Source organism: Aethalodelphis obliquidens, unplaced genomic scaffold, assembly GCF_003676395.1.
Source record: "Aethalodelphis obliquidens isolate GAN/ISIS:26980383/991018 unplaced genomic scaffold, ASM367639v1 scaffold39, whole genome shotgun sequence".
Lineage (NCBI taxonomy): Eukaryota > Metazoa > Chordata > Mammalia > Artiodactyla > Delphinidae > Aethalodelphis > Aethalodelphis obliquidens.
The window spans coordinates 7267850-7294073 of NW_020837983.1; the positions used below are offsets into that span (position 1 = coordinate 7267850).

General features: G+C 38.2%; 1 protein-coding gene across 1 annotated transcript in view; it reads left to right on the forward strand.

The window, feature by feature from the left end:
* Window positions 1–26224, forward strand: part of CPQ (carboxypeptidase Q) — a 454642-nt gene that overhangs the window by 94446 nt on the left and 333972 nt on the right. The window contains exon 2 of the mRNA XM_027131464.1: window positions 2911–3368. Coding sequence (XP_026987265.1) covers window positions 2936–3368 — 433 coding nt within the window. The 5' untranslated portion in view covers window positions 2911–2935. The remainder of the gene's footprint in view (window positions 1–2910; window positions 3369–26224) is intronic.

The following is a 26224-nucleotide window of genomic DNA, read 5'->3' on the forward strand; positions in this document are numbered from 1 at the left end:
CCATTCACTCTTTTCTGCCTGCAGAGCCGTTTCTTGAGGCTGTTCTGAGATGTTATGTCTTCTCTATAGCTTTTCATGATCCCCTTTGTTCTTCTCTTTGTTCTGATGCTACTCTGTATACATATATTTTATTATAGGTATTCGCTTCTCAGACTGCATTTGGGTATCCTTCATTGAATTTCTATTATATGTAAATGCATATAGTTTCCTGGAAGAAAACTATTCTTAATCCTTTAGAAAGTATGTGCTAGCTGGTCCACTTACCTGGTTAATTGTAGTTGCTGGTTTGTCTGCTGCCTGGGAATCACAACGCAGGCCTTGATTAACTTTCTGCGAAACAAGGATATGGACTAGGGATCCCTAAGCTCTCCTGTATCTCTACAATGTTGTCATAATATGATTCTAATCCATCACTAGAAATGCATTATGAAATCGTTAATTAATGTTTGCAGAAGGCTTACAGAACTTTTAGTGAGAAGTAGATACTTGTGTTTAGTGTCAATTAATAGATGGCTTATTAACCTTTTTTTTCTTTTTTAGCCCCAAGAACATTTTCCCAAATATATTGGAAAAATGTACTTTCAAGAATAAATTGCAATCTGGTGAAATATTTTGATGGCTTAATAAAATTTAGGTTTTAAAACAAGCATCAGTATAGTGACTGTACAAACGAAAAACCTATGCCTTGACCCTTGAACAAGGAGGGGTATTGGTTCCAGGGTCCTCTGTGGATGCTGAAGTCCCGTAGTCAGCGCTGCATATCCGGTTCTGCATCCACGGATCCAGCCAGTCTCGGATCTTGTGGTACTGTAGTATATACGGGAAAAAAACCTGTGTAGAAGTGGACCGGGGAAGTTCAAACCTGTGTCGCTCAAGGGTCAACTGTAGTTACAATAAAAAAAAAGCAGCAGCCATGTATAGTTTTAATAATTTTAAAAAATACTTTAAATATGATTGCAAGTTTTTAATTCCTACAGCTTCCTTGTGAAGGAGGCAAGATAAGTACTCTTCTGCTCTACGGAGGTGAGACCTAGAGAGGTTAAATGCTTATTCATTCCTTCCTAAAAAGGTATAGAGTGCCTATATATGGGTACAGTGATGAATAATTTACCCTATTTGACTTTGAGAGCAGGAGAGACAGGTTTATAAACAAATATATTTGTTGATAATATAGTTAATTATGGTAGAAACACAGAAAATGGTGCACGTACCTCTGGGGTATTGTTTGGTGAGGCCTCACAGAAGAGGTGATTTTTAATGCATTCTCATTATAGACGTTTGCCAGGGTGAAGAGAAGGGCCTTGCAATAAAAGGGAATGAACATATGTAGAGACCCAGAGTTATAAAAGGGCCTGGGTATTTGAAGAACAGGGTCCAGTTCAGTGCAGCTAGAACATTACTGTCCAATATAAATATAAATATTATGTAAGTTAAAAATTTCTAATAGCTATATTAAAAAGTAAAAAGAAATAGGTGAGATTAATAATAATGTATTTTATTTAATCCAATATATCTGAAATATTTATGGTTTTTTTTACACTTAAGTATGAAGTAGTTGATTTTCAAGATCAAATCAGGTATATATTTTACATGTACAAAACATCTCAGTTTAGACTAGCCACATTTCGAGTGCTATGTGTGTGTGCCTGTGAGAGAGAGAGAAAGGGAGAGAGAGGGAGAGAGAGAAGAAATGAGAATGAGAATGAAAATGTGTTCACTCTAGAGGGGCAGGTAGAGAGATGAGGTTGAAGTGGTTGTTGGAACCATATTTTGAAAGGCCTTGTATGCTGCCTGAATTTGGAGTTTATGCTTATATAGTAGTTTATGACCGTGCTTCTCAAATTATCTGTGGTGAAGGACCAGATTTTTAAATTTAGAATTTGTTGCAGACTGATACTTTTGAAAAATGTAATAGTGAAGTAGAAAAGTAAAATGAAGTATCATTTTTTAGTCATTAGATTTGACAAATGTATAGTTGTTCTGTCAGTTATCTATAAAGGTGTCTAAGCCAGTGCTATTCAACAGAACTTTCTATGATGATAGAAATGTTCTTTCTGTGCTGCCCAATACAGCAGCCACTAGCCCATGTGGCTATTGAGCATTTGAAATGCAGCTAGTATGGCTGAGAAGCCGATGATTTAATTTAAATTGTAATAACCACGTTGGACTATTGGCTACTGTGTTGCACATTACTGAATATGTTTACTCTTAATCTTTGTGTTTGTCTTTCGCGGACTTGTGAAAAACAATTGTGGACTGGCATGGGTCCACAAACATACTTTTAGCACTGTTCACAGCGTGGTCTCTAGGGCTGGAAAGCCTTTGTGTGTCTTTGGCAAGTTACTTAATCTCTCACTACCCCAGGATCCTCAGTTCTAAAATGAAGGCAATAATAATAAACTGTTTCATAGAACTGTTGTGAGGATTAAATGTGGAAGGGTTGGGGTTAGGGAGAGCGTCAAGAAGAGATGATGTCTCTGAAAGGGCCTTGAAGGATAAGTTCAATAGGCAAACAGGAGAGAGCATATCAGGTAGAGGGAACTCTGCAACATTTGGATCATACTGTGTTTTGAAGAAGGGGTAACACTGCCCTAGCCCTATCACTGCTCCCTCTATTTCTTCCTCTCTTTCCTAGTTATCTTCTTATTTTAATCTTTTAGCATATTTTAAACTGATTGCTAGGTGACATGTGATTTTGTAGTTTTAATACACGCTACCTGTCAATAAGGCCAATCATTGCCTCTTTTCTTCTTCATTCCTAGGAGTTATGGTGCCTGAATTTGATGGTAGAAATTGGGCAACAGTTGGGAAGGGGAATCCTGTTTGAAAAGCAGTCCCTGGGTTATGGGCAGATAGCTGTGAGATTCTTTTTCCCTAACACATATTTCTTACTTACCTTGATTATTTTAGGAAGAAAACAGACTGGGAAAAAAAAATGAAGTTCCATGTCTCCGTATTTGTTGGTGTTGTTCACTTTTTATCCCTGACCTCTGGGAAAGCTGTCTATGGGAATGGCATCTCTCAGAGGACTTTTCAAGAAATAAAAGAAGAAATAGCCTGCTATGGAGATGTTGCTAAAGCAATCATCAACCTTGCTGTTTATGGGAAAGCCCAGAACAGATCCTATGAGCGATTGGCACTTCTGGTTGACACTGTTGGACCCAGACTCAGTGGTTCCAAGAGCCTAGAAAAAGCCATCCAAATCATGCACCAAAACCTGCAGGAAGATGGGCTGGAGAATGTCCACCTGGAGCCTGTCAAAATACCCCACTGGGAAAGGGGAGAAGAGTCTGCTGTGATGCTGGAGCCGAGAATTCACAAGATGGCAGTTTTGGGTCTTGGCAGCAGCATTGGGACGCCCCCAGAAGGTATTATTTTGCCTTTTCAAGTCAATTTGCTGTGTTCTTTACTAAAACTAATGCCATGTGACATAACTGATTATAGTGTGCATGATTCATATTATAACTGGGTGATAAAAAGGAAGATAGAATCATTTTGCATTCCATTGGCTTGAGTTCCTTACTCTTACACTCCTTTTTTCTTCCTTTTTTTCCTCTCTGTCTTTTCTGAAAGCGTCCCTTTTTAAAATGAAGCATCTACAGCTATTGGTCCATGATACTTATGAACTGTATCACTTAATAATTTCTATCTAGTATATAACATTAGTATCATTCTGTAGAGAATTGAGATATGTGTAAATAGGTTATAAAAACTATGACTTCTTCTAAGTGGCCTCAGTGTACAGAATTTCTTAGAATTAATGAAATATGGGACAGAGCCTTGCACATTGAATTGATCTGAGGCAATTATTTTTACAGAACCTGAGGTCTCTAATGCAGGGGGTTGTCTAGGGTGGAGTTCTGTCTTTACTTATGAGCACTCTGGCTCAGCCTCATCAGACAATGTAAATGCTGAGATCAGGGATATAAAACCAGTCCACAGTGAGCTATCAGTTGGTGTTCGACTATTCATGGACTGTGCATGTATTCACAGACTATCTTCCTATGGTAAAGGAACTACAGTCGGTCCTTGAACAACGCGAGAGTTGGGGCACCAACCCTCCACGCAGTTGAAAATCCGTGTATAGCTTACAGTCAGCCCTCCATCTATACTGTTTGCTTCTTCTGTATCCGTGAGTTTCTGCATCTGCATATTCGCTAGCCATAGATCATGTAGTACTGTTGTATTGACTGTTGGAAAAAAATCCACGTGTAAGTGGACCTGTGCAGTTAAAACCTGCATTGTTCAAGGGTCCACTTTAGTTTATAAAAAAAAGCTAGTTGAGCTTCTTTAAAACGTTTATAGAAACGTTTGGCCTTCTCTAATGCCAAGAGAAACACCCAGTAGAGAAGCAGATGGTCAGCTTTTTAAAAACATCTTTATTGAGATATCGGGACTTCTCTGGGGGTCCAGTGGTTAAGACTGTGCACTTCCACTGCAGGGGGTACGGAACAGTTCAATCCCTGGTCAGAGAACTAAGATCCCGCCTGCCTCACAGCCCAGCCAAAAAAACCCCCCAAAACAAAGAACAAAGCACTTTATTGAGATATAATTCACATACCATAATATTCACCCATTTGAAACGTGCACGTCAGTGGTGTTTAATATATTCACAGAATTGTGCAACCACCATCACTATCTAATCAGAGAACATTTCGTCACCCCCAAAAGAAGCTTTATATTCATTAGCAGTTATGCTCCATCCCTTTCCTACCACCCTCCTAAGCCCTAGGTAGCCACTAATTTGCTTTCTGTCTTTAGAGATTTTGCCTATTCTGCATATTTCACATGAATGAAATAATACACTATATTTTCTTTTGTGACTGGCTTCTTTCATGTAGCATGTATTCCAGGTTCATCCATGTTGTAGCATGTATCAGTGCGTAATTCATTTTTATTGTTGAATAATTTCCCATTTTACAGATATACCGTATTTTAGTTATCCGTTGATCAGTTGATGAGCATTTGTTTTTTTTTTCCCCACCTTTTGGCTATTATGAATAATGCTGCTATAAACATCCATGCATAAGTCTTTGTATGTACATATATTTTCATTTCTCTTGGGTATGTACCAAGGAGTGGAATTGCTTGGTTATATAATAACTCTATGTTTAACTTTCAGGGGAACTGCCAAACTGTTTTCCAAAGTGACTGGACCATTGTACATTTTCACTGATGTTTTCTAATTTTTACACATACTTGTCAACACTTGTTATCTGTCTTTTTGGTTACAGCTGCCCTAGTGGGTATGACATGATATTCATTGTGGTTTTTATTTGCACTTCTCTAATGACTAATGATGTTGAGCATCCTTCCATGTTCTTATTTGCCATTTGTGTATCTTTTTCAGAGAAATGTATACTCACATCCTTTGGCCAGTTTTTAATTGTGCTATATGAATTTTTATTATTGAATTGTGAAAGCTCTTCATGTATTCTGGTTGGAAGTCTCTTATCAGTGTGATTTACTAAGGTTCTTTCCCATTCTATGGATTTTTTTTTTTTAACTTTCTCGATGGTAGTATTTGCTGCAGAAATGTCTTTAATTTTGAATTAGCACAATTTATCTAGTTTTTTTCTGTTGCTTGTGCTTTTGGTGTTATATCTAAGAAACCATTGCCTAAACCAACGTCACAAAGATTTATTCCTAAGAGTTTTATTTATTCTTCTAAGAGTTTTATAATTTTAGCTCTTATATTTAGGTCTGTGAGTTAATTTTAGGTGTGAGGTAGGAGTCCAACTTTTTTTCTTTTGCTGTGGTCATTCAGTTGTCTCTGCATCATTTGTTGCAAAGACTATTCTTTCCCCATTGAACTGGATGTATTTCATTAATTGATTTTCAGATGTTAAACCAACCGTGCATTCCTGGGATAAATCCCATTTGGTTATGGTGTATAATCTTTTTTTATATGTTACTGAATTCAGTTTACTAGTATTTCGTTGAGCAGTTTTACATGTGTATTCATAAGGGATATTGGCCTGTAGTTTTATTTTCTTTGTGTGATGTCTTTGTCTGGTTTGGTATCAGAGTAATTCTGGCCTCAAAGAATAAGTTGAAAAATATTATGTTGTCTTCTGTTTTTCAGAAGAGTTTGTGAAAGATTGGTATTAATTCTTTAAGTTTTTGGTAGCATTCACTAGTGAAGCCATCTGGTTCTGGGATTTTCTTTGTGGGAAGATTGTTAATTATTACTTCAATATTTTTCCTTGGTATAGATCTATTCAGATTTTCTATTTCTTTTTGAGTCAGTTTTAGTAGTTTGTGTCTTTCTAGGAATTTATTAATTTTATACAAATTATGTAATTTTTTGGCATACAGTTATTTATAGTATCCACTTACAATTATTTTTACTTTTGTGAGGATAAGGATTCAAATTATTGTTTGGTGTCATTTGCTTTCTGCCTGAAGAACTCTCTTTAGTTTGTTTTTCAAAGCCAGTCCACTAGCAGAGAATTCTCTAAGCTTTCATCCATATTTAGTTCTTTATTTAATCTTCATTTTTGAAACACAGTTTTACTGGTTATAAGATTCTTGATTCACAGCTTTTTACTTCCAACACATAGAATTTGTCATTCCATTGTCCTCTGGCTTCCATTGTTTCTGATGAGAAGTTAGCTGTTAATATTACTGGAATTCCCCTGTACAGGCATACCTTGGAGATATTTGGTTTGGTTCCAGACCACTGTAATACAGTGAGTATTGCAGTAAAGCGAGTCACATGAATTTTTTGGTTTCCTAGTGCTTATAGAAGTTATGTTTACACTATACCGTAGTTTATTAAAGTGTGTAATAGCAGTATGTCTAAAACAATGTACATACCTTAAATAAAAAATAATGCTGTTGGGGAAATGGCACCAATAGACTTTCTCAACACAGGGTTGCCACAACCTTCAATTTGTAAAAAACACAATATCTGCAAAGCACAATAAAATGAGGTATGCTCCTTGTGACAAGTCATTTTGCTCTTACTGATTTCAAGATTTTTTTCTTTATTTTTTGTTTTCAACATTTTAATTTTGACATATGTAGGTGGGAATTTCTTTGCTTTTATCTTGCTTAGGGGTTGTTGAGCTTCATGTATAGATTAATGTTTTTCATCAATTCGGGAAGTTTTCAGCTTTTTCTTACTATGAATATATTTTCTATCCCTGTTTTATTCTCTTTTCCTTCTGGTACTTCCATTATTGAGTATGTTGGTGCACTTAAAGGTGTCCCACATTTCTCTGAGGCTCTGCTCGTTGTTCTCCACTTTTTTTCTCTCTGTTCTTCAGATTGCATAATCTGTATCAATCTATCTATTAAGCCTAGCTTAATAATATTTTCCCCTGTGTCAGAATAGCTTATTTTTCAGCCAGTATTTGGTTAGAGGTTGTGCTTAAGCCTCTTGTGCCAGTAAGGCTTCTGCCCTTTGTTGATGGATCTGTGTGCAGCTTGGAAAATGTTTTCAATCTGACCCATGTCCGGTTTTTGATTGTTCCTAAGTAGGACCATGTGGATAGCCTTCCCAACCCCCAGGGTTTATTGTGATCCAGGGAGGGTTTTTCTTGGTCGCTTTTTCCTCCCTGGTTCTTTTTGTTAAACTTCTGATTGTTCTGCCGTTTTGCTTGCTGTTAGCAGTATCATAAAGCTACCAGTACCCCCCAACTTGTTCTCTACCAAGCTCTCCATCGTTTCCAACAACACCCTTAGGCATGGGATCCTTTATGTTCTGTTCCACATAAAGTCACTACCCTGGTTAAGAACTGCAAAGCTCTTCATCCTCCTGGGTTGCCTCTTCCCTGGGAGTTCCCAGGAGCTAGGCATAGTGATAGTGGGCTGCTACCCCAGAGTGATATCCCTGGCAGGTGCTAGAAGGGGATGGTGGTAGCTACTGGTCTTTTCAGCTTGCCTCTCCCAGCATGAGACCTCTGCCTATGAATGAGCTAAGATAGCAGTGATCAGGGTCCCAGTTTTCTCATGGCTATACTTGGGGTAGGACTTCCACCATACAAGTAGGGGCTGGGTAGAGGAATGGGGACCTAGTCCTCTTGGAGTGGAGTGGCCATAATAGAGTTTCTATAACATGCAGTTGGGGATGGGAGAAGGAAGCAGGTGATGGCCAAATGCTACAGACGCTCATTGTTCTAACTTAGGTTTAGTATATTTTCTTGAATGAATGTTTCTCCACTTGCTGTATGCCCTTAGGACAGTTTTGAGAGACTGTAAGTGATTTTTTAAAAATATTTTTTCCCAGTTAAATGTTTTGTAGGGAGGAAGATCTGCCAAGTTTCTCACCGTACCATTCTGGAAGTACCACTGGGACGGCTAGTTTTGGTCTCTCTGAGGCTGTGTGAATAGGTGGTAGAGTCCTCTAAGGTGTTAGGGACCCCTCAGCTTGGGTTCTATATTGTCAACCAGGAGTTTGTTTAATTGCCTTCTGTTGTTACTAATCTGTGTTAGACACCAGCATATATACATATTTATTTCCTTTTTAGCCCTCCTAACTATCAGCATCTTTACTTGTTTGTTTGTTTTGTTATGTTTTGATTTTAACAAATGAGAAAACCAGACTACAAGAGATTAGGTAATTTGCCCAGGGTTACACAACTAGTGAGAGACCAAGTTCAGGTATGAACCACTGTCAAACTCCAGACTTTGTGCTTTTAGTCATTAGACTATATGGCCTCACATACAGATATTTTAATGTTATTTTCATTTATAAGATTTCCCTTTTTATCCATTTGACTGAAGCAGATCTGTCTCAAAAGTTGCTGGTACTTATACTGCAGACGATACTGGTGTCTGTACCTTTGGACATTTTTTCTCATTTTCCTTTCTTTTGTATCCTCATTTCCTGTTTCTGTAACTGGGCCTGCTCTTCCCTGGCTATCTGCCTGGGAAAGCTGAGCCAGGTTACAGATTGCTCCTGGGCCCTCAAAAACCCAGGGGAAGTGAATTTTACTCTCTGGAATCTATTGTGGTGTCCCAAGACTCACTTTCACCCCATTCTTCATTCCATGGAACTCAAGGTAGGTAAACAATTGTCTGGCAACTGGGCTATTTTAAGCTCTAAGGAGACTGGAGAGTTAGGCTGGACCAGGTGTGGAAAAATTCCCACAGGAGATAGGGTAGAGTCTGCATAAAGGGACCCCTAGGTACAGGTGCAGATCTCATCTACCAGGAAACCCATGTCACAGCCTTGGTTTAGCCACCTTCTAGCTGTGTGACTCTGGCCCAGTCATTTAATCTCTATGGGCCTTAATTTTGTCACCTATAAAATGAGAGGTGGCTGGCAAATGAATCTGTAACATCTTTCTAGATTAGAAAGGCTGGGGTTTTTCTGAGGATCCACAAGGGATCAGTGAAGATGATCACAAGATCACAAGAGCAGTATTCTCCTAGGCATGTGCTACGGAGCAGATTCCGTATGTAACCAGAGCGAATTTTTTTAAACTTTCCAATTCTAGACTTGAGTATTACAGTGTGTATTAGTTTATTTGTGTGAGCTCTCTGTGGAGAGCTGGGAGAAGACTTCCTACTTGCATTTCCAAGGACTACTGGATGTCCTGCAAGCCCCACAAATTCAGCATCTTGTCTGTGTTTCTCATATTCATTAATGACATTGCCAACCGCCAAGACCTCAGGCTCAGAGCCTCAAAATTCTGCTAGTATCTGATATGGTATCTTGCTTTCATGTTTTTGTCCCCTGTCAGGAATGCCCTTATTTAAGGATGCAGCTTGAATGTCTCCTCTTCTATGGAGACATTTCCTATGCTTGCTCATCCCCAAGGAAGTATTGACAACTTCCTCCTTTCTGCTTTTCTTGTGCCCTATACTTGCTTATGTCATAAGCATTTCTGTACAGATAGTAAGCCTCTCAGAATCAGAGATCCCAGTTTCAGTGGTTCTCAACTGGTGATAATTTTGCTCCCTAGAGGAAATTTGGCAATGTCTGGACACATTTCTGATGGTCATGACTGAGAGGGGGTGCTACTTGCCTTTAGTGGGTGGAGGTCAGGAATATTGCTAAACATCCCACAGTGTACAGAACAGCCTTCCCCTTCCCCCACATCAAATAATTATCCATTCTAAAATGCCAGTAGTGCTGAAGTTGAGAAACTCTGCCCTAGCTCTTAACATGATGTTTCATACACAGAAAAGTTTTGAGAAATATTCGTTGAATGATTGAGTCTTTCCATTTACCTCACTCCAACATTCAGTTGGTCACCAAGACTTAAATGTCAAATGACTCCAATTTTCTATTCTCACTCTCACATCAGAGTTGAGGACCTAACATCTCCTGCCTACAGTGTTATAGTCGCTTCCTAACTGATCCTCCTGACTCCAGTCTCATTTTAATCAATTTCCGTACTGCTGCTTCAATTGTCTTTGTAAAATATAGATCTCATTATGTCACTCCCTTACTTAAAATCTTTTCACTGTTCAGGGTATAGTTCAAATTCTTATGACCTTTAAAAAAGTGACCTCAGGCTGTGCTTCTAGGCTTATGTCTAGTTCCTCCCTAGCCACACACCATGGTCCTAGCTGCTCTTGCCTGGACGTGTTCATACTTCCTTGACTTAAAAACTGCTTCCTGGAGCTCTGCTAACCCAACCCTAATCCCAACCCAACCTAACCCTTCTCTGCTTGGAAAATCCCTGCTCATTTTTAAAGACTCATTTAAAGTGGATCTTTTCTCTAAAGTCTTTCTTGAACGTAAACCTAAATAAATGTAATTGTTCTTTCATCTCCATTCTCATAGCACTTTGTTTGCCTATATTATACAATGATCACAGTTTACTGTAGTTGATTGTTCACATGCTTATTATCTTTTCTGAGAAACTGTGACCTCCTCTGGGGTAAAAGCCACATCTTGTTTATCTGTGTATCTTATTTAGTGCCATACCTAGTAATGTAATACAAATGCATATTAAATAGCTGTTGACCCGATGGGTAGATTTGTGATACATATCAGACATCTGAAAAGGACATTTAAAAACTTAATTAAAAAAACAACAAAACTTATTTATACTCAAGCTTCCTTTAGCCTCATGTGACTTCCATAGGTCTTTATGTCATATCCAAATAACAATAAGTTTCGGTTTGCATCTGAAGTGAAGGCACATAGGAAGGAGAAGGATAAATAAACATCAGTCAGATCACAGTGAGGTTGTTTACCAGTCAGTTCTTTCTGAAAACTTCAGCAACATGGATCAGAAAGCTACAGTTTAAGCTTATTCCAAAATCTCACTGTTTTAATCGTATGGAAACCTAAAGTAGCCTTCCAGCATACTCCCAGCACATCCACCAAACAAAGACATTCTACAGCCAATACTTTGATCCATTTCTTAGTGAGATGCTAACTAATTTACGCCCAAGGTCCCATCATCAGATAATTAGTTATTTGTACCTGTCCTCTTTTCCTTCTTTGGTCTCATCAGGAAAACAGCATTTTCACTGTTTTTTGTTTTTTTTTTCAGGGCTTAATCTTTGTCTGATATCTAATTGCAGTATGAGCAGAAGTGCTCTTAGGAGCCTGTATCCACAGATGATACTTAGAATTTGGAGGTGTGGGATCAGCTGAAGGGTCTGATTCCAAAATGTCACAGGTTGCAGATTCCCTCTCTCAGCATCAAATCAGGATTGGAAATGAGGAGGAAGGGGGCAAAGGAACTCATTTATTGAGAGCCTGTCTATTATATGCTAGTGATTGTGCAGATTCTTTTACTTACATTGTCTTTTGGGATAGGTGTTCACACTTGACAGATGGCAGGCCCTGGGAGGTTTAGCAGTTTGTCCAAGGTAACACAGCATATAATATGTGGCAGAGTCATGTCCTAAGTCATACCTTCCCAATGGCCTTCTTTTTCACCTAGCCTCACGGTGGGTCTTTCTGCCCACATCTTGCAGGTATATCTATTTTCCTCTTGGCTGTTTCCTCAAGAATAGGGCCACCACATCTGTCTTCTGTGTGCCTTTACACTCTCACACAAACACAACTTAAAAAGCACAAACCACAAGACGAAAACATTACCGAATTTGATTGCATCAGAATTAGGAATTTCTGTTCAATGAAGGATACCATGCACAAAGCTGTTAGGCAGATGGAAAAATGGGAGAAGATACTAACACTGTCTAAAATCATTGTGAGATTAATATGTAGGCTATGAATTACTGGAAATCAAAAGAAAAAGGCAGTAACCCTAATAGAAAAATGGACAAAGGCTCTGAATAAGCAGTTCAAAGAAGAGGAAGCCTGAATGCTAACAAGTGTATAAAGAGATCTTAACTCATTAGCAATCAGAACAATGAAAGTTTTAAAAATGAGATCATTTTATAGCAGAGATGTAAAATGCATTGGTGATGCTGTGGTGATATAGGAACCCTTCCCTATACATTTATTGGTGGGCATGAAGCATGGTGCCACAATTCTGGAGAGCAAACTGGTAATATTTAGCCCACTTAAATATATTTTCATACCCAATGAACAGATAATTCACTTCCTTAGTATATTTCCCAAAGAAATTGTCACAGGGGTCCCTAAGGGTACATAACAAGGATGATTATTATGGCCTAATTTTGGGGGGTAGTGTCCATCTGGTGGTCCATCACTGGGAGAGTAGACATGTAAAATGTGGTAGATGCTCCTCAGGGTATGTTATACAGAAGTTGGAAGCAGCAGACTAATATATATAGCAAAGGAATATATATCTATATATCTATATCTATCTATCTATCTATCTATCTATCTATCTATCTATCTATCTATATATATATATATCTCGTGGATGTATCTTACATTTATAAAGCCGGGTAATAAAGGTAAAAAGTAGAGTGACATATATAATACAGTTGCATACATATACATACAATTTTTGCATGCACTCAGAATTATAGTTCACATTTTACAAGAAGGCATATAAGCAAAAAATATCTTAGAATGGTTGCCTACCCAGGACGTGGGTTGGAGGTAGGAATGAAGATGGGGTTAAAAGAGAATAAATAAATTAAAAACAAGAAAATAAAACAAGATACTTGCCTTGAATAGGCCAATGAAGATGGTATGCTGTGAACTAAGGAGTATAATTAGCCCAGCACTTTGTATCTGATACTAAAAACAGAAATCCACTTGTCAGTCCATGAGTCATGAGGTTAAGGTAGGTATTTGGGTAATTTGTCATATTCTCCAAGAGGAAAGGAAACCACTTCTCCTTTACTTTTTAAACATTATCCAGTTACCTCTTCATCCATAATCTTATGATAATCACTTCGATTTATGCTTATACAATGTAAAATCTTTACTTTTTACTTACAGGTTTTAGTTTTCATGTAATACATATCTCTGTCATTTTTATCCTCTAACTTTCAAAGCTCTGGAAGCAGGGATGATGTCTCTTTTCATTTGCTTTGTGTAGCCTTCAGTATAGTAGGACCTTTAAATCACATTAGTTTAATTTTTTGGAAAACCTTCTAGGAAGAGGTTTTCTTTTTAAATCTAAAAGTATGGATAATGTTCCCTGGAGACTTGATGATGAAATAATGTAGGTTGATAGTACCCAGGTATCCTTTCTAAAAAACACCTTTCTCCAGCTCACATTTCATCCCTTCCTTTCCTTTAGCAAATCTCTGACTCCTTTTTACTAATGGAAAATATCATTGTTTAATAACTATAGGTTTTTGATAACTGATGTTGTGGGTGAATCTAAGAAATGTGTTCAATAATGAAAAGACTACAATTAGTATTGAACTTCATCATGTAGAACTAGGAAATTTAGATATTTCTTCTCAATAGTTGTGAATCTGTGTCTCTTTATTTTTCTTTCTCTTTGTATCTCTGTTATTTGCTCTGTCTCTCTGTGTGTTTCTTTCTCTGTACCTCTCTGTGCTAACCATCTCTGCCCTTCTCTTTTACTCTCTTTATTTCTCTCTTATTCCTTTTTGTTTTGGACTCTGTCTTTTCATTTTGTCTTTTCGTTTCCTACTTCCTATTTTCTGGTTCATTGCCTCACCAACAGTCCAAGGCTGATGTCTCTGTAGCTATGTCAGGTTACTGCTCTAGATTTAATTGGAACTTCTGTCTTTTTCTTAGTCTGTAAAAGTCCTCTTTGACAGCCTCATTGTGTTCTTAGAATTACAGTCACTTGAAGCAAGTTGGTGAGCACATGTTTTGTACTCTTATAACAGTAAAGAAAAAATTCGTGATGCATTTCACATTGAAAGTGATTTCCTAACAATCAGTGCCATTTTCATGGTTGTTGGAAAAGTGCATCAATAATATAAATTAGCTGAAGCCACTTTGATTTCTCCAGGGGCAAGTCCATAGGCCAAGGCTTGTAGCACACTCCTTACATTCTTGATTTTCTTTGTCTGAAAACATTGCATGTAAATTTTCCAGGAAGTTTCAGAACTTTATATCATCAAATTGAAACATTTTCCTGAGGAAATATTAAGATTTGTCCTCTTTAGAAGTAGATGGCTTAAAGGTTTTAGATCAACTACTGGTAAATCATTGGGTCCTCAAGGCCTGATTGACAAAGTGGCTGATAAATAACCCCCTGGGACCAGATGTCATCCACCTAGTATTTTTGAAGGAAGTTGAGGGTGAAACTGTCAAAACTTGATTAAAAGTTAATCCCTGTTATTTGCCACTGAGCCGGAGATTATCAGCATTGTGACCACCTTGCTTAGGAATTCTTCCAAGAAGACCTTGAGAAGTACATTTTGTTGGTGATCATAACTTCTTTATTTCATCCTTGTATATGACAAGGTAATGTGTAGGGCACTTATGAATGGTGCACATAGATGACAGAAGGTGATGTCTGAATAATGGTGGAAACCTAAGATAGGACCAGATCAGATTTATAACCAGTGGGAACTGGTATACACTTAGAAATAGGGGAATTTTTGGATAAACATTTTTCAGAAAACGTTCTCTTGGCTCTGTGACAAATAGATGGAAAGGAGAAAGATCACAGGGAGTTCAGACTTGAGGGACTAATAGTTTGGACTAATAGCCTCAGAAATGGAGACAAGAATTTTTTTTTTTTTTTTTTTTTGCTGTGCCATGTGTCTTGTAGGATCTTAGTTCCCTGACCAGGGATTAAACCCAGGCCCCCACAGTGAAAGTGCTGAGTCCTAACAACTGGACTGCCAGAAAATTCCCCCACGGATATTAGTAAATAAAGATCAGTGAATGCCTTTTAGATATGAGACATCAGGAATGGGAGGAATCAAAGATTACAGAGCTTTCAAGTCTGAGTTATTAGAAAAACCATAGTGATGTCACAGAGAGCAGAGGCCTGGGGAAGGAAGCTGGCTGAAGACAGTGGATAATAGGGTTACTTTTTAATACACTGACCTTTTGAGGTTGATTCCATAGAAAACATTCATGTCCTCTTATAGAACTTCCCCAGATGCCACAAAATGTTAACAATGGACCAGGGTGGTCACTAATTCCACCCTTGTGGCATTTCTTATTTTCTCTAGTTAAATTCTATATACAAACGATTGAATTCTCTGTTGATACTGCCATAACAGTGATTCATGTTTACTTACCTGTCAAATCAATGTATTGTGAGCTTGATTCAGAAAAGAGCTGCCTATAATCTCTGTCTCTGTAGTCCCTAAGGTAGCACTTCTCACATGGCAGGCGCTCAGTAATTGGTTATTGCATTGGCACCCACTGTATGCCCAGCCCAGGGTTAGGTGGCGATGATACCCAGATGAGTCAAATAAGGAGAAAAGCACTGGTGTAAATAAGATGGGAACATAGAGAAGATGGGGATTAGTTGCATGTGTGGGTTGAACAAGCCTTCAGAGGGACATGGCATTGAAGGATGAAGGATTCATTCAGGCTAAGAAGCAAGAAAACATATTCTTAGGACGGGAAAGAAGAGCAGAGGCATGAGGGTGTAAAAGTTTCCGATGAATTTACCTTATGACCGGAGGAGTATGTTTATAGGGAGAAGAAATAAGTGGGTGGTGATAGGACTGGAAAGCTACAAAGGTAGACTGAAGAAAACCTTGCTAAGGTCATCTTATGTATTCTTACCTTTCTTAGGACAGAAATTATTTCTAGGGTGAGGAAAGAAGGGAAGGGAGATTAGATGGTAGCCTAAATTGGTATCTCTTAGTCAAGCATAAAGAACTAGCTGTAAAGAGTTTTGAGTTTTAATCTTTGTTACTACATCACGTGACCGGGACAAAGTTAAAAAAATTCTCTGAACGATTTGGGGTGAGTTTCTTTGGTTATAAATATTACTAGAAGTTGCATAATTTGTATTTGATATGAGAATTCCTGAGTTATTTTAGTAGGATATCTAGTGTTTTGGTTTTCAAAAATCTGCTGAACCAAACAATAGCTTATACTCTCTTGATCATACGGGATCAATGAAATAATTTCCAGTCTCACCTTCACAGGCAACTGTTAATCTCATTGTTTACTAAATAAAGTTCGCTTCCTCCTTTACGTTGCCATCTTGTCATATATCTGTCAGTCTTACTATGATCCAAATGACTTTAAAGCTAATACGGCTTTTAGTAAAAGAATGCTTTGCAAAGTGTGTTTTTATTCAGACTGCCATATTGTGCTGCCTTACCTTTCAAGTGGATTTTCTCTACCTAATTTGGGGGAGATTACCACAAAACATTCAGGGCTTTGTTTTCTGAGAAGGCTGCTGGCTGTCTCTCTCAGTTCACGGAACAGGACATTTGCCATCAGACTGCATTTATGCATTATTTTCATCCTGAAGAGCATTTACTAAGCGCTCATTTGTGGGTACCACAGGTGATATACTGGTCTGAACGAAAACTGAATAGCTAATGATGTGCACGCAGGAAGTGTACGTTACATGTGGTCTTTTAAAACAGCATTTTCCTGATTTTAAAAGTAATGCATTTCTTTTCAAATGTAGAAATTTGAAAAATAAAGAAAAGCACAAGTAGGAATATAAAATAACATGAAATCCTATTGCCCAAAAGTAAGAGCTAAGAACATGTTGGTCTGTATACATACTCTATTTTTTTTTTTCATTTGAATGTTTCTATGTGCTTACAGTACATTGTGAACATTTCTCCTCATTTTAATGTCTGTAGAGTATAATTGTTCAGAACCTGGCTTTGAGGTTGTCTCGTGATTCGATTGCTAATTGGCAACATGACCTTTATCAAATTATTTAACCTTCCAAAGGCTCTGTTGTGTTTTCTGCAAAATGGTGATAATAGTATTCACCCCATAGGGTTAGAATGAGGGTGAGACAACGCATTTAGAGAATTCAATGCCTGCCACATAGCGTTTTATTATCTGAGTCCTTCATTATTGGATATTTCAGTTGTTTGTAATGTTTATTTCTGTCTGTAGTATTTGCTAAGCTACATGACACAATTGGCGTTACCAGATTCCTTCTGTGCAGTTATTGATTTTTGTGTCTAGTTCAATTACCAAAAAGAACTGCTGAGCCAGACTCAAACCCCACTGTAGGTTGTCCCTTGTGGGAGTTTTTCCATGGATTTCTGACACTTGGGACTTCTCTCAGTTGTCCCCCTCATATGGCTTTGGTCACACCACATGACCTCACTTGGTTGACATGGGGTTTATTTCTGTAGTGATGTTACTCTCTCGCATGCCCTCCACAATAGGACTTGGTAGGAATGAAACCTGGCTGGATGGGGCCGGTGGCAGAGATGCACTCGGCCCTCCGCATGGGTCTAGAGGCTGGATCTGAGTCACGGCTGGCAATGGGGCCAGTCATAGGATCTTGAGTGGCCACCAGAGCCCTTGTAAACAGGGTACTGAAGTCTGGGGATGGAACAAAGTTGGGATTTAGGGAGCGGAGTCAGATGTTACCAGCATGAGGTGGGATGGACAAGGGGATGAAACTAGCATAGCTTTAATGAATTTTGCTTCTATTTTAGTTGGAGATGTTGGCTCAGCAGTGTGTTTGTCTTCTTGTATCTTGTATCACGCTATTCCTCTCCCATTTCCAACTTATATACTTATTGAAAGTATAATAAAAATGAGATAATATTTAAGTTTAACGAAATTTTAAAAGTTTGACTCTAGCAAACTGCTCTGGGGCAGCGGAAACTCCAAGTGCTACCAGAGTATGAGTTGCTACTTGAGAACTGCTATGCAAATGAGCAAATCCTGATTCTAGACACACACCCTAAAGAAACTCTCACACAGTACTTCAGGAGACCTGTACAGGAACGTTTATTGCATTGCTGCTTGCAATAATAAGGAATTATTATTACAGGGGAGTGGGTAAATGAATTGGAGCAGATTTAGACAGAGGAGTACTAGAAAGCAGTTCAGACGGATGAACTAGAGTTACATGTATCGGCCTGAATCAACACTGAATGCTAAAAAGTGAGTTGATGAATTATAGGTATGTATCATACAATTTATAGGAAGTTAGTTAAACACACAAATCATTCTATATTTAAACGTTTATATATAGTGAAGGTTTAAACACGTGTATAGTTTGAACACCACATTTAGATAATAAGTGTTATCTCTGGAGAAAAAGAGAATGAGATGGGGGAGATGAAACATTGCAGATTTGTATTCAATGGATGTTTATTTACGGAGAAAAAAGAACTGAAATAAAGACCACAAAATACTAAGATGTAAATATTTTTTATATGATTAACATATTTCACGATTTACTAAAATGGGGAAGAGAGGGCAGAGGAAATTAATATATGACCACAATAAAGAGAAATTCCAGCAACGCAAGGGGAAGTCAGTCTCTATTGAACCGCTGCTCTCTGGTTCCTGTTCCCTTTACTAGAGGAAACCACTTAGCTGTTGCCCATGAATCCTTCTTATGACAGTCTGTGATATAGAAGCATATTGTATATTCTTTACCTTTCTACCTGCACAATGATCTTTGCTCTTTTCACTGAACTGTATATATCTCGGGGATCATTCATCCTATACTTTCTGACAATTTCTTCTCAAGAAATTTGTGCTTCATGAAGGTAGGTACAACCATAGTTTCTTTTCCTTTAACTGAAGTGTAGTTGATGTATAATATTATATGTTACAGGTATATAATACAGTGAATCACAAATTTTAAAGTTTATACTCCATTTATAGTTATTATAAAATATTGGCTATATTCCTCGTGTTGTACAATGTATCCTTGTAGCTTATTTTATACATAGTAGTTTGTATCTCTTAATCCCCTACCCCTGTATTGCCCCTCCTCCCTTCCCTCTCCCCACCGGTAACCACTAGTTTGTTCTCTATATCTGTGAGTCTGCTTCTTTCTCGTTATATTCACTAGTTGTATTTTTTAGATTCCACATATAAGTGATACCATAAAATATTTGTCTTTCTCTGTCTGACTTATTTCATTTATAGCATAATGCCTTCCAAGTCCACCCATGTTGCCGCAAATGGCAAAATTTCATTCTTTTTTATGGTTAAGTAGTATCCCATTGTGTGTATATATACACATATATATATATATGTTAAACAGATACTTAAATTTATGAGATAGAATTATAATAGACAGCAAAAATTCTGTGTATTATTGTCATTTTTATTTTATTTTATTTTCCAAAGGACTCTTGCTCTGCAAGATAATCTTTATTTTTTTAACGTCTTTATAGGAGTATAATTGCTTTAAAATGTTGTGTTAGTTTCTGCTGTATAACAAAGTGAATCAGCTATACATATACATATATCCCCATAACCCCTCCCTCTTGTGTCTCCCTCCCACCCTCCCTACCCCACACTTCTGGGTAGTCACAAAGCACTGAGATGATCTCCCTGTGCAATGCTATTGCTTCCCACTAGCTATCTGTTTTACATTTGGTAGTGTATATATGTCCATGCCACTCTCTCACTTCATCCCAGTTTACCCCTCCCCCTCCTTGTGTCCTCAAGTCCATTCTCTACATCTGCTTTTTTTTTTTTTTTTTTTTTTTTGCGGTACGTGGGCCTCTCACTGTTGTGGCCTCTCCTGCTGCAGAGCACAGGCTCTGGACGCGCAGGCTCAGTGGCCATGGCTCACGGGCCCAGCCTCTCCGTGGCATGTGGGATCTTCCCGGACCGGGGCATGAACCCGTGTCCCCTGCATCGGCAGGCGGACTCTCAACCACTGTGCCACCAGGGAAGCCCTCTACATCTGCATTTTTTTTTTTTTTGCGGTACGTGGGCCTCTCACTGTTGTGGCCTCTCCCATTGCAGAGCACAGGCTCTGGATGCGCAGGCTCAGTGGCCATGGCTCACGGGCCCAGGCACTCTGCAGCATGTGGGATCTTCCCGGACCGGGGCACGAACCCATGTCCCCTGCATCGGCAGGTGGACTCTCAACCACTGCGCCACCAGGAAAGCCCTACAACTGCATTTTTATTCCTGGTCTGCCACTAGGTTCGTGAGAACCATTTTTTTTTTTTTTTTAAGATTCCATATATATGTGTTAGCATACGGTATTTCTTTTTCTCTTTCTGACTTCACTCTGTATGACAGACTCTAGGTCCATCCACCTCACTACAAGTAACTCAATTTCGTTTCTTTTTATGGCTGAGTAATATTCCATTGTATATATGTGCCACATCTTCTTTATCCATTCATCTATCGATGGACACTTAGGTTGATTCCATGCCCTGGCTATTGTAAATAGTGCTGCAATGAACAATGTGGTACCTGTCTCTTTTCGAATTATGGTTTTCTCAGGATATATGCCCAGTAGTGGTATTGCTGGGTTATATGGTAGTTCTATTCTTAGTTTTTTAAGGAACCTCCATAGTGGGTGTATTAATTTATGTTCCCACCAACAGTGCAAGAGGGATCCCTTTTCTCCACACCCAGCGTTTATTGTTTGTAGATATTTTGATGATGGCCATACTGAGCTGTGTGAGGTGATACCTCATTGTGGTTTGGATTTGCATTCTGTAATTAGTGATGTTGAGCATCCTTTGATGTGTTTATTGGCAATCTGTATATCTTCTTTGGAGAAATGTCTATTTAGGTCTTTGCCCATTTTTGGGTTCGGTTGTTTGTGTTTTTGATGTTGAGCTGCATGAGCTGCTTATATTTTGCAGATTAATCCTTTGTCAGTTGCTTCATTTGCAAATATTTTCTCCCATTCTGAGGGTTGTCTTTTCATCTTGCTTATGATTTCCTTTGCTGTGCAAAAGCTTTTAAGTCTCATTAGCTCCCATTTGTTTATTTTTGTTTTATTTCCATTTCTCTATGAGGTGGGTCAAAAAGAGTCTTGCTGTGATTTATGTCATACAGTGTTCTGCCTATGTTTTCCTCTAAGAGTTTTATAGTGTCTGGCCTTACATTTAGGTCTTTAATCCATTTTGAGTTTATTTTTGTGTTTGGTGTTAGAAAGTGTTCTAATTTCATTCATGTACATGTAGCTGTCCAGTTTTCCCAGCACCACTTATTGAGGAGGCTGTCTTTTCTCCATTGTATATTCTTGCCTCCTTTATCAAAGATAGGGTGACCATATGTGTGTGGCTTATCTCTGGGCCTTCTATCCTGTTCCATTGATCTATATTTCTGTTTTTGTGCCATTACCATACTGTCTTGATTACTGTAGCTTTGTAGTATAGTCTGAAGTCCAGGAGCCTGATTCCTCCAGCTCTGTTTTTCTTTCTCAAGATTGCTTTGGCTATTCAGGGTCTTTTGTGTTTCCATACAAATTGTGAAATTTTTTGTTCTAGTTCTGTGAAAAATGCCTGTGGTAGTTTGATAGGGATTGCATTGAATCTGTAGATGGCTTTGGGTAGTATAGTCATTTTCACAATGTTGATTCTTCCAATACAAGAACGTTGTGTATCTCTCCATCTGTTTGTATCATCTTTAATCTCTTTCATCACTTTTCTGCATACAGGTCTTTCGTCTCCTTAGGTAGTTTTATTCCTAGGTATTTTATTCTTTTTGTTGCATTGGTAAATGGGAGTGTTTCCTTAATTTCTCTTTCAGATTTTTCGGCGTTAGTGTATAGGAATGCCAGAGATTTCTGTGCATTAATTTTGTATCCTGCTACTTTACCAGATTCATTGATTAGCTTTAGTTTTCTGGTACCATCTTTAGGATTTAGTTTTCTGGTACCATCTTTAGGATTCTCTATGTATAGTATCATGTCATCTGCAAACAGTGACAGTTTTACTTCTTCTTTTCTGATTTGGATTCCTTTTTTTTTCTTTTGCTTCTCTGATTGCCATGGCTAAAACTTCCAAAACTATGTTGAAAAATAGTGGTGAGAGTGGGCAACCTTGTCTTTTTCCTGATCTCAGAGGAAATGGATTTAGTTTTTCACCATTGAGAATGATGTTGGCTGTGGGTTTGTCATATATGACCTTTATTATGTTGAGGTAGGTTCCCTCTATGCCCACTTTCTGGAGAGTTTTTATCATAAATGGGTTTTGAATTTTGTCAAAAGCTTTTTCTGCATCTGTTGAGATGATCATATGGTCTTTATCCTTTAATTTGTTAATATGGTGTATCACATTGATTGATTTGTGTATATTAAAGAATCCTTGCATTCCTGGGATAAACCCCACTTGCTTATGTTGTATGATCCTTTACTGTGCTGTTGGATTCTTTTTGCTAGTAGTTTGTTGAGGATTTTTGCATCTATGTTCATCAGTGATATTGGCCTGTAGTTTTCTTTCTTTGTGACATCTTTAGTTTTGGTATCAGGGTGATGGTGGCCTTGTAGAATGAGTTTGGGAGTGTTCCTCCCTCTGCTATATTTTGGAAGAGTTTGAGAAGGATAGGTGTTATCTGTTCTCTAAGTGTTTGATAGAATTCTCCTGTGAAGCCATCTGGTCCTGGGCTTTTTTTGTTGGAAGATTTTTAATCACAGTCTCAACATCAGTGCTTGTGATTGTTCTGTTTATGTTTTCTATTTGTTCCTGATTCAGTCTCGGAAGGTTGTGCCTCTCTAAAAATGTGTCCATTTCTTCCAGGTTGTCCATTTTTTTGGCATATAGTTGCCTGTAGTAATCTCTCATGATCCGTTGTATTTCTGCAGTGTCAGTTGTTACTTCCCCTTTTTCATTTCTAACTCTGTTGATTTGTCTTCTCCCTTTTTTTTCTTGATGAGTCTGGCTAACAGTTTATCCATTTGTTTATCTTCTCAAAGAACCAGCTTTTAGTTTTATTGATCTTTGCTATCATTTCCTTCTTTTTCATTTATTTCTGATCTGATCTTTATGATTTCTTTCCTTCTGCTAACTTTGAGTTTTTTTTTTGTTCTTCTTCCTCTAGTTGCTTTAAAGGTGTAAGGTTAGGTTGTATTTTTGAGATTTTTCTTGTTCCTGAGGTAGGATTGTATTGCTAAAATCTTCCGTTTTAGAACTGCTTTTGCTGCATCCCATAGGTTTTGAGTCGTCCTGTTTTCATTGTCATTTGTTTCTAATTTTTCATTTCCTCTTTGATTTCTTCATTGATCTCTTGGTTATTTAGTAGTGTATTGTTTAGCCTCCATGTGTTTGTATTTTTTACAGTTTTTTTTTCCTGCAAATGATATCTAGTCTCATAGTGTGTGGTTGGAAAAGATACTTGATATGATTTCAATTTTTTAAAATTTCCCGAGGCTTGATGTGTGACCCAAGATATGATCTATCCTGGAGACTGTTCCATGAGCACTTGAGAAAAATGTGTATTCTGTTGTTTTCAGATGGAATGTCCTATAAATATCAGTTAAGTCCATCAAGTCTATTGTGTCATTTAAAGCTTGTGTTTCCTTATTTATTTTCATTTTGGAAGCTCTGTCCATTGGTGAAAGTGGGGTGTTAAAGTCCCCTACTTTAGTAATGTTAGTGTCAATTTCCCATTTTATGGCTGTTAGCATTTGTCTTATGTATTGAGGTGCTCCTGTGTTGGGTGCATAAATATTTACAATTGTTATATCTTCCTCTTGGATTGAACCCTTAATCATTATGTAGTGTCCTTCTTTGTCTCTTGTAAGAGTCTTTATTTTAAAATCTATTGTGTCTGATACGAGAATTGCTCCTGCAGCTTTCTTTTGATTTCCATTTGCATGGAATATGTTTTTCCATCCCCTCACTTTCAGTCTGTATGTGTCCCTAGGTCTGAAGTGCGTCTCTTGTAGACAGCATATATATGGGTCTTGTTTTGGTATCCATTCATCCAGTCTATGCGTTTCGGTTGGAGCATTTAATCCATTTACATTTAAGGTAATTATCGATATGTATGTTCCTATTATGATTTTTTAAATTGTTTTGGGTTTGTTATTGTAGGTCTTTTCCTTCTCTTGTGTTTCCTGCCTAGAGAATTTCCTTTAGCATTTGTTGTAAAGCTGATTTGGTGGTGCTGAATTCTCTTAACTTTTGTTTGTAAACGTTTTAATTTCTCTGTCAAATCTGAATGAGATCCTTACTGCGTAGAGTAATCTTGGTTGTAGATTTTACCCTTTCATCACTTTAAATATGCCCTGCCACTCCGTTCTGGCTTGCAGAGTTTCTGCTGAAAGATCAGCTGATAACCTTATGGGGATTCCCTTGTATGTCATTTGTTGCTTTTCCCTTGCTGCTTTTAATATTTTTTCTTTATATTTAATTTTTGATAGTTTGCTTCATATTTGTCCTGGTGTGTTTCTCCTTGGATTTATCCTGTATGGGATTCTTTACACTTCCTGGACTTGGATGACTATTTCCTTTCCCATGTTAGGGAAGTTTTCAACTATAATCACTTCAAATATTTTCTCAGACCCTTTCTTTTTCTCTTCTTCTTCCGGGACCCCTATATTCCGAATGTTGGTGTGCTTAATGTTGTCCCAGAGACTGTCCTCAATTCTTTTATTCTTTTTTCTTTATTCTGCCATGTGGCAGTTATTTCCAGTATTTTATCTTCCAGGTCACTTATCCATTCTTTTGCCTCAGTTATTCTGCTACTGATCCCTTCTAGAGAATTTTTCATTTCATTTATTGTGTTGTTCATCATTGTTTGTTTGCTCTTTAGTTCTTCTCAGTCCTTGTTAAATGTTTCATGTGTTTTCTCCATTTTATTTCCAAGATTTTGTATCACCTTTATTATCATTACTCTGAATTCTTTTTCAGGTAGACTATGTATTTCCTCTTCATTTGTTTGGTCTGGTGGGTTTTTACCTTGCTCCTTCATCTACTGTGTGTTTCTCTGTCTTCTTATTTTGCTTTACTTACTGTGTTTGGGGTCTCCATTTCATAGGATGCAGGTTCGTAGTTCCTGTTGTTTTTGGTGTCTGCCTCCAGTGGATGAGGTTGTTTCAGTGGCTTGTGTAGGCTTCCTGGTGGAGGGGACTGGTGCCTGTATTCTGGTGTGTGGGACTGGATCTTGTCTTTCTGGTGGGCAGGGCCACATCTGGTGGTGTGTTTTGAACTTAGTATGTGTGTCTGTGAACTTAGTATGATTTTAGGCAGCCTCTCTGCTAATGGGTGGGGTTGTGTTCCTGTTTTGCTAGTTGTTTGGCACGGGGTGTCCAGTATTGGAGCTTGTTGGTCGTTGAGTGGAGCTGGGTCTTAGTGTTGAGATGGAGATCTCTGGGAGAGCTCTCGCTGATTGATATTACATGGGGCTGGGAGGTCTCATGGTCTAACGTCCTGAAGTCGGCTGTCCCACCTCAGAGGCTCAGGCCTCACACCTGGTTGAGCACCAAAACCCTGTCAGCCATACAGCTGAGAAGAAAAGTGAGGAAAAAAAGGAAGAAAAAATAAAATAAAATAAATAATGAAAAAATAATAAAGTAAAAAATAAATTTAAAAAAGAGAGAGCAACGAAATCAAACAAATCCACCAATGATAACACGCACTAAAAACTAAAATAAACATAAAAATAAGAAACAAATTAGTCACAGATAGCAAATCACAGGTCTACAGTTGCTCCCAAAGTCTACTGTCTCCATTTTGGGAACATTCATTGTCTATTCAGGTATTCACAGATGCAGGGTTCATCACCTCGATTGTGGGGATTTAATCTGCTGCTCCTGAGGCTGCACAGGGAAATTTCCCTTTCTCTTCTTTGTTTGCACAGCTCCTGGGGCTCAGCTTTGGGTTGGCCCTGCCTCTGCATGTAGGTTGCCCTCAGGCATCTGTTACCCGCCCATACAGGAGGGGGTTAAAGCAGTGGCTGATTAGGGCTCTGTTGGTCTCTCAGACCAGGGGGAGGGAGGGGTAAGGTAGTCATGATTGGAATGCAGGGAGAGCCTGCAGCGTCAGAGGCTGGCGTGACATTGCAAGAGTCTGAGGTGCGCTGTGTGTTCTCCCTTGCAAGAGTCTG